General features: G+C 34.2%; 1 protein-coding gene and 1 long non-coding RNA gene across 3 annotated transcripts; one reads left to right on the top strand and one right to left on the bottom strand.

Moving 5' to 3' along the window:
- Window positions 1-1374: 1374 nt before the first annotated feature.
- Window positions 1375-7585, bottom strand: LOC110892654 (serine/threonine-protein phosphatase 2A 65 kDa regulatory subunit A beta isoform-like). The gene is made up of 3 exons (XM_022139805.2): window positions 7467-7585; window positions 7329-7395; window positions 1375-1494 (listed from the first exon to the last, which is right to left on the bottom strand). Exons 1-3 carry the CDS (start codon window positions 7565-7567, stop codon window positions 1375-1377), a joined length of 288 nt encoding a protein of 95 aa, XP_021995497.2. The 5' UTR covers window positions 7568-7585.
- LOC110894511 lies at window positions 2312-6194 on the top strand. Of its 2 annotated transcripts, XR_002566367.2 has the most exons (7): window positions 2312-2458; window positions 3773-3931; window positions 4205-4259; window positions 4399-4550; window positions 5384-5511; window positions 5610-5693; window positions 5936-6194. It is a non-coding gene; the product is annotated as an uncharacterized LOC110894511 (long non-coding RNA). The 2 variants fall into 2 exon arrangements; XR_002566366.2 differs by lacking the exon at window positions 4399-4550 and having other exon boundaries at window positions 2317-2458.
- Window positions 7586-9434: the final 1849 nt, after the last annotated feature.

Here is a 9434-nt window from a genome sequence, read left to right as displayed (position 1 = left end):
ACGAAATCGTACCAACACTATAATGAGCTGAACGGATACTAATCAGAAGCAGGGGCGGACCCACATGATATGGGTCGGGGTCCGCGGACCCCAATATTTTTTTAAAAAATAGTAGAACCGGTATGTTAAATGTTTTAAGGACCCCATAAAACAAATTAGTTGGACAACATAGTATTAAAAGCAAAGATGGTATGATGGTAAATCTCCTTGTGTTTCAACAGGCAGGTCTTAAGATCAAGTCTCACATCTCTTGCTTTTTAGTTTATTTTTTCAATCAAAATTAAAGTAGTGTTAAAACACCACAACCACCCATTGATCCTCTAATTTACTTTTTTAAAATGATAAATTTAATGTCTCCGAATGATTTTATTTCACATTTGATTAAATAAGACTTTCAACATATAGGGTATGTTTGGCATGTAGCTTTTAGGAGCTTCTAGCTTTAAGCTTTTAAGAAAAAGCTCCTATTTAATAAAAAGTCTTGTTTGTTTAAAGGAGCTTTAAACTTTTAGGTTCGGAGCTTGAAGCTTTTGGTTGAACGCTACTACTAGTAGCGTTTAGAAGGAGCTACAAGCTTTTAGGGAAAAATGACTATTTTAACCTCTCAAAATAAGAAACTTTTTAATGCACCAGCTTTCTAAATTTTTAGTTATGTCCATTTTGGTAATTTTATACATTTTATTAAAAGCTCCAGCTACTCTACCAAACACCAAATATATCTAAAAAGCTACAGCTACTAGCTACCAGCTACAGCTACTAGCTTCCAGCCACCAGCTACCAGCTTTCAGCTTTCAGCTACCAGCCACCAGCTAGTTTTGCCATACATACCCATAGTGGCGTTCAAAAAAAAAAAGCTTAAACAAAATTTTGAAGTTATGCGAAGTAGTTGTGTTGTTTAGGTAGCTATTGATTTCAAGCAATTTATTAATCATCACAATTTGATAACTTGATTATTAAAAATGGTTATTAATAATGTAGTGGTTTAATGTCCACTAAATGCTTCTACATTATTTCCTAGCCCCGACCCGACTACAATGACCGACCCGAAAATTTTAATGTTTGGTTGTGAAAAATTCTAAGACAAAAAAATAGACCCCAATGAAAAAAAATCCTGAGTCCGCCACTGATCGAAAGCCCGCCGCATAGCAGAAGAAATCCCACTAGCTAACTTGAAAATACAGATACTCGTACCAAGAAACCAGGCACGTTTAATTTCCGTTTTTAAACCAAACTGCGTAAAAGATTCAAATTTCTTAAATGTTACCCAATTCACAAACCCACCCATGCCATAGTCTAGTTTCAAAATTTAAAATGAATATATATCGACATTTTACAGCATTCATTAATACTAGAGGCAATAGATATACAATAGAATTAGCTAGACGTCATGACTTGATCGATCGATTGAAGAGCTTGATTTGCAAAATGACGAACATCAACATCTGGGTCCTCCGCCAGCTCAACCAGGCATGGCCTAATGCCTTTCTCTACCACCTGTATCATATGCAAACTTGTGTTATACCTCTATAGTCATCTCACAAAATTTCACATTTATAGTCATGAAATATGCGATCTATCTTTACTACTCAAGTTGAAAATGTAGATATGTAAATTTGGTTCGTGTATCATCATAATATTTAATTCACATAGTATTTGTTTACTATGTAGATATTTATAGTCATGAAATATGCGATATATCTTTACTACAAAGGGGTTTTTAGGGTACAATACTCAAATTTAATTCACATAGTATTTGTTTCTAGTATGTTTTTTCGTACTATTGAAAAAATAAAGACTGATACACGATTAACAATGAATATGCGGCCAAATATTCAGATGTCCCACAGCTATATGCGAGAAATTGTTCTAACATCCACCATATAGACATCACATTCTAGAAAATGACCATGTTAGGTCGTATACGTAGTTGGGCGCTGGGTGGGGGGGGGGGATTTTTGAGCTATAGCGCCCGCCTCACCATTACAGGCGACGCGATGGGGTAGTTTTTTGCTACTAGAAAATTGGGCAATTGTGACCAAAATTTGCTACCAAAAAAATGGTAGCAAATTTAGCCACCGATTTGCCACGAAAATGAAAATAAGTGTATTTATCATGATATGGTAGCAAAGTGGTTGCAATTTTTGCCACTTTTTTATTTTCGGTGGCAATTTGTGGGAAAATACGCAAAAGCATGAAAAATAGAAAAGGAATTTGTTAATTGTGACCATATTATCGGTGACAACATGAAAATTCAAATAGACAGGTAATTTTTTAGTGGATTTGGGCGCTTCAAAATAAATTAATTAGAATTAGGTTCCAACCAAATAACTACCCTCCCAAAATTCTAATCCCTCTTCTCACCCGCTCCCCTGAGTCTAGCCATTCAAAAAACTCTACTCCCATACGTTTGATCTGATCGAAGAACCAAGACTCTTGCAGAACCAACTTCACCTTTCAGGTAGATCTTTGTGTTTATGGAATTGATTTAAGGGGATTTGGGTTAAGAATTGAGGTTTGTAGTTTGTTAGGGTTTAGATCTATATTAAGCATTTAGATTTCCGACATTCTTGTACAATGCGGACACATCACACATGCATCCATCCACTTATCGTTATTTGGAGCTAATAATTTTTCTTTTTCATTTTCATTTTTTTCATAATTGGAGCTTTTCTTTGTTTTTTGAGGGTTTATTTGTTGCCCGCCCACAAATTATGATAGATCCTTCTGGGTGGTATTAGATGTATTGTATGTTCCCTATATTCATAAGCCTATGACAGTGCTGTAACTACAACACATTCATACATTTGAATTAGTACCCAAAAAGACATATTAGCATATAGGGATGTTTGTTAAGAATACCTTTTATCCAGTGGTAGAGTTAAGGATAGAGGTTGAGTATGGCAAGGTTCTATGGTTACAAGTAGACCTGGCAAATGGGTCGGGTCGGGTCATAGGTCAAAACGGGTTCGGGTCAGAACGGGGCGGGTTAGTTAAAAAATGTTTTTCTTTTTAAAAAAAAAACATAGAACTGAAACTTTTGTTTTTATTTTTGTATGTGAAATTTTTGTTTTTATTCTGCTATGATGTTTTTTTGCCTATCTGGTCATCTCTTATATGGACTAAAGTGGCCAGTTTAGAAAGAAAATAAGCTGCTCGACGATATGGTCATGGATGGGCTCATTAATGTTGGCTTAATATTATGTCGGAACTTACTGTAATTATTGACATAAGGTATTGCTGATGCTTCACAAGAAGTCATGAGATATGGGTCGAAACGGTTCGATTCGAAACAGTACCGGTCCAAACGGTAAGGGTCAAAATGGTTCGATTATCGTTCGAGTCAATAATTACAGATTAGTGACATTAACGAGTCAATAATGATAGACTAAGGTACGGGTCGAACGGTTCGCGTCGAAACGGTATGCATCGAAACGGTACGCGTCGAAACGGTTCACGTCGAAACGGTAGCGAAACTCGTCTCGTGCGGAAACTCATGTCGGCCCAAAACCCGTTGCGATCCGAAACCCGTCCCATGCAGAAACCCGTGAGGTGTACCGACATTGTTTTTAATCGCTGTCAATCCTTTCAAAAGATTACCTCATCTGTATGCCAACGATGTGATTTCAAAATACATAAACGCAGCTTTTGGGGAACTGAGCCCACATCCTTATGCTCTTGCACATACTGCTTATAGGCATTCTATATAAATTACTTACTTTTCAATTCATAAGGTCCATTTAGTCACTACTAAACAAGAATTTGTCTGATACAGGCAGATGGTCAACGAAGAAATAAGCCAATCAATTCTTGTTAGTGGAGAAAGTGGAGCTGGTAAAATTGAAAGCACAAAGAATCTTATGCAGTATCTTGCATTTATGGCCCTTCAGATTCATCCGAGGGAAAACGAAGTGTGGAACAACAAGTCTTAGAAGTATGCAATATTGTTCTTTATATATTTTTACCTTACACACAAAATAGGGTGAAAACTACATAGTAAGAAAGTTTCATAATGTTACATTGTTGTGAATTTTTTCATAAACGGTTAAAACTGGGTGACATAATTAAATGAAATTTGCTCAAAAAAATTTTACCAAAAATTTTAATAGAAACCCAATCTCACAACTGTTCATTCAAATAACTACTCATCAAAAAACGAAAAAATGATGAAAGTCTGTCTTTATTTCACAAATATTCTATTTTGCAGTCTAATCCGGTTCTAGAAGCATTTGGTAATGCAAAGACAGAAACAATAACTCAAGGTACCAATAGCTCCAACCTACCAAATAGTTAAATAACAATGAATCTTCTTTTCAGTTGATTAACTTGTTTAAATAATGTGGTATTGTGATAGCCGTTTTGGTATATTTGTTGAGATCCAACTTAATAATCACATTACAGTAGTCTGAAAAGTACAAAGTTGAAAATCCAAGAAAGATTCATTACCTTAATCAATCAAACTTTTATGAACTGAATGGAGTTGACGAGTCTAAATAGTATCTTGCTACAAAGAAAGCTATGGATGTTGTTGGAATCAGCTCTCTGATGAACAGGTGCTCACAAAATTGTCACCTTTTTATTTTCTAAATAATAGTTTTGCATAAACTACTTTTGTTGGACAAGAGGCTATATTCCGTGTTGTTGCTGCAATTCTTCACTTAGGCAACCGTTGGACTTCAGCAATAAGCAAACAATTTTGTGGATCATCTTTATATGTTCATGATTGTTTTTACCTACGTATAAGTTCGCATTTTTGTTTTACGATTTTTCTCGATTTTGGTCGTCGTTTTCTTACTTACTACTTAGTATAGTTTTACGACCCCCGCACCCGCAACGCAGGGGTTAAACACTAGTTTATACTTTATAGCTTTTGAATGCGATTAATCTATTATCTATCGTTTAACAACGGATTTGGCTAAAAGTACCTCCTATATACTTGTTATACCCCCTATTATACGGGTGTATAGCACATCTTATACGCGCGTATAACATAGGTATATCTTGGGAGTGAGTGATTTGAAAGATAGAATTATATATATTATAATGAAATGATAACGATGATTATAACCCAATCCTAAAAAGCGCAAGTCGGTTTTGACTTAGGCTCGTATGATTTAAACTAATAACATTGGTGAGCCAAGCTCGAGCCAAGATTTGACTTGTTTAAGCGATATTAAAGCGAGCTCAAGCTGAGCTTTTAGCTTATTTGAGATTGTACCCAAAATAGCTCAAGCTGAGCCGAGCTTTGGGTTTTACTCAGGCCTGGCCCGGCTTGTTTACACACCTATGTAGAACCATGATGACACTATTTTCGTTCACGTACACACTTGATTTTAAAGCAATCACCACAACCCATTCTATTCTTGAATAGTGTTATTGTGTTTAGGTGAAGCTGAATACATTGTGGAAAGTGAGGTCTAGTTCTCTGCAGGTGTAGCAACATGAAATCACCAGCACTAAAGTAATGGGGTCTTTGCTCTCATGTGACCATCAAGACAAAATTCATAGCTTTTGGTACAACAAATATAGCATATATATTTTTTTTTGGATTTTGAATATATAGAAGTTTTATAACATTGTTTATAAAAATGATTTTTGGTTTTTGTATACAGTTGTGGCAATTCAGATGTTTAATACTTGAGTCTGAGTGCAAATTTGCATCATGAGTTAGACTATTAGCTACTATGGTTACTATGGTGAGACAATATCCATTTATACAATTCTTGTTTCTTTTCTATGTTGGTAGTAGATAAGACCAGCGAGTCTTTTTGTATTCATATTTTTTCTATGGTGAGACAATATCCATTTAACTTCTAGCACTTGAATTGTAGCTTACAATTGGATATTGTTATCTTTGCAACCAACTTGACCCGTTATTAGTTTTAATTAATTCTGGATTCTTTGAATTAATTCATTGGTTGTTTTGTTGATTGAAAAGTTGAACTTAGTTATCAAGGATCTCGTTAAGGAAAATGATGAAGAAAAAGAAAGGCTAAATGGAATTATTGCCGGGTTGTTGGCTGAAAAAGAAAAAGATAAGTGGATAAAGATGCTATGCTCATACGATGTCACAAATTGAAGCTATGTTAACAAGTACAATTTGAAGATAGGCTACAAACACTTGGTTTTGAATGTTTCGATGTTTATCTTATTAGGATTTTTTTAGTTATTTGATGTTTTAGCTGGTATTTCTATTAGAATGTTTTATACACTTTTGATACACATATGTTTTATATAATTTTGGGTTTTTGTGATCTTATTAGACTTTTTATATAATTTTGTAATTTTATTGATTATGTATTTTTTATGAAAAAAGCAGGGAAAAATGAAAAATCAAGCTGAATAAAAAACTACTATTCAAGCAATCACAAAATGGTAGCAAATAATTCAACAAGCTCGCTAAAAGGTGGTGGTTAAATGGTGGCAAATCGGTAGCAAATAAGGTGGACCGTAGCAAACTTTTCAATGAAAATGGTGGTTAAATGGTGGCAAATCGGTAGCAAACATGGTGGTTAAATGGTGGCAAATCGGTAGCAAACAAGGTGGACCGTAGCAAACAAGAAGCGGTGGCAAATAATTTTGACCAATTTTGTGGTGCCAAAAGTAAGGTAGCAAAATATAAAAATGGTGGCTATTTGGTGGCATTAGGGCAATTGACACGGGTGTTTTTGTCACGGCATTTTCGGTAGCGAAATGGTGACAACAGAGAAATTGCTACTGTTTTGTGACCAAAAGTTACATGACAAAAACCCTCTTTTCCAGCGCTATGTTCATAGCGGCGTGAAGGATTTGCAAACATTTCCCTCACTCACACACATATATATACATACATATGTATGTATAATTGAAGGGGTTATATTAATTGAGTAATGATGAGGTAGGGGCTTTATGAGTACGGGATCTAGTGATATAACGCTCTATAAATCCTCTGTGTGACGTGACACGACACGTATCGCATAACGCCTACAAAAGGGCTTTATGAGTATATATTTCCTTAGTGATTTTCTCTTTTCAATATCTTTGTATCATGTATTATTAATGCAATATGCATTGTTTTGATTAAGAAAATAGCTACTTGAATGCCAACTTTCTATATTGGGAAACTCGCAAACTTGATAAGGGAAGGCGGTAAATGTATGCATTAAAGTAAACATTGAAAATTTTTCAACTTTTCGGCTGTTTTCCCTCTTTTAGCTATTTTTATATTTGACACGTTTGAGATAGAAATATAACCCATTTATGAGCAAATGGGTCGAAATTTCAATTTCTAGTAAGATTGCATAACAAAGAAAACCAAAGATCAATATAACATACAAGAAAATGATACTTACCGACTGGTCAACTAAAGGAATAAACGATTGCAAGACCTTTGCAACATTAAACTTGATATATTCGGCACTCTAAAATAAAAATACCGCACATAAAAAACACAGATAAATTGAAAGAAAAAAAAAAACAAATGTTGTTACCTGTCTTTAGATGCGGTAACGACTACAGAAAGCAATTTAGAACAGGTGATTTCTGAGCCCATAACATGTGCCAATAACGAAATAGCACGAAGAACCGTCATACGGGTTTTTTTATCATATCCAAGACCTACCATAAAACAATAACATAAATTACACATATTAAATGACTAAAATACTAAATAACACACTCATAAAAATGACTACTTTTGTAATTTTTTTAATAATTATAAACATTTAAATCTAAACCATGAGAGCCTAACCTGGGGGACAATGTGCTGCATAGCCCAATCTGGACCGAATTCCTCTGCAAGGCGTTTTAAGTTGTTAGCAGCAGCATCTCTTATGGAGTAAACCTGCAAAAGAAAACATAAAATTCGTAACAAATTAATAACTCCACAAAATATATATAGGTTCATTTCCTATGAGAACTCATCTAAGTTGTGAGAACCGCGAGAACTCCTACTTCCCGTGCGATTTTTCAACCAAATTTTGCACAAACATAGATCAACATCTATAACTAACACATCTGTGAAAAAAGAAATTAAAAATTGACGAGCTGACTTATATTCGACATGTAAATTTGATTTACACTGGTGCTAATGGCTGATGACGTCATCCGCTTCAGAACGTTACGGCGGGAGTAAATTTGTTTTACAGCGACGTAAGAAGTCGTATACAATAAAAAAAATTGAAAAAGTTACATAAAAAAATTCGTCAAAATTTTTATTCAAAAAACCTTAATATCAAAAAGTTCTTGAGCTCTCACAACTCAACCTAGTTCTCATTTTAACCCTTCCGTGTGTGTATAAATATACACACACACTAACCTTGTCCTGTAACCATTGCACCTGCTCGGAAAGCGACTTGGTATTCAACGAAATCGCCAGAAATGACCATTTTTCTTACAATACAATTTCAAAACTTGTTACCAAATACTTTTTTACTTTCAAAACTTGTTACACTACAATCAAAATAAATAAATAACTGAAAAGATAAATAAAGAAAAGGAGTAAATTGTCATTTTAGTCATGAGGTTTATTTCAAATTATCACTTTAGTCCAAATAATTTATTTTTCTCCTCTGGATCCAGTTTTCCTTTTTTTTTTTCATTTTGGTCCAACTAACTTTGTTAAATGTGATTTTCAAACCAACACTATTTCTCAAAAAAAAAAAAAAAAAAAAAAAGAAAAGAAAGAAAGAAAGAAACTCTATGGAAAACAATTGTAATAGTACTAATAGATAATTTTTAGAATAGCAAACATATACACCATATCTTACTGAATCTACATCGTCGTTCACTATGGGACTTGATTATTTGAACTCTCAACCTCATAAGAGTGGACACTCCTAAGTACGCATCTTGATACCACTAAACTTCTAGAATGTGGTAAATGTTAATTGATAGTTATTTGGAAGATAACTAAACAAGAATATCTTTTTGGTATTTTAGTGAACCAAAACATAAAAAAAAATATTTAACCTCTAATTAATTTAACAAGATTTCCTAGGGGTGTAATGGGTCAAAAACTTATGAGCTATTGATACTAGTTAATTTGTTAGCATTATTAAGCCAAATGTGAGCTCAAGCTTGTAAAATTTTTGGGTGAATTAAGAAGGTATACATGAGTTATCATCTCAACCTATCATACAACCCTCTTTCCTTCACATCAGCACCACCTCATATGTTTTTCATCCTGCCTTTTCCATCCCAAAAGATGGGTATCTATCATTTTCACTGCACTCATTCCACAACCATTTTTTGAGTAATTAACCTAAGCCAATACAACTAGTTTAATACTCGTCCGGTGGACGGGTTATTCTCATTGTCATAATCTCATGACTACACTTCCTTGTTTTTTTAAATGAAAAGATCCATGTTAAATATGATATTAAGGTGGGGTTTGGTTTCTAAATGTAAAATGATAATGGCAATGTGTACACAAAAGGAGAGAGAAAAAGGTATAAATG

The sequence above is a fragment of the Helianthus annuus genome, chromosome 12, assembly GCF_002127325.2.
Source record: "Helianthus annuus cultivar XRQ/B chromosome 12, HanXRQr2.0-SUNRISE, whole genome shotgun sequence".
Classification (NCBI taxonomy): Eukaryota; Viridiplantae; Streptophyta; class Magnoliopsida; order Asterales; family Asteraceae; genus Helianthus; species Helianthus annuus.
This window is presented reverse-complemented; position numbering and strand designations above follow the sequence as displayed.

Excerpts from the sequence above, each read along its gene's own strand:
- LOC110892654 (XM_022139805.2), bottom strand. The coding sequence starts at position 7,567 with ATGACGGTTCTTCGTGCTATTTCGTTATTGGCACATGTTATGGGCTCA. Across the intron at positions 7,396-7,466 it reads GTTACCGCATCTAAAGACAG|TGCCGAATATATCAAGTTTA; the intron begins GTAACAACATTT and ends TTTATTTTAGAG. Across the intron at positions 1,495-7,328 it reads TTCCTTTAGTTGACCAGTCG|GTGGTAGAGAAAGGCATTAG; the intron begins GTAAGTATCATT and ends CATATGATACAG.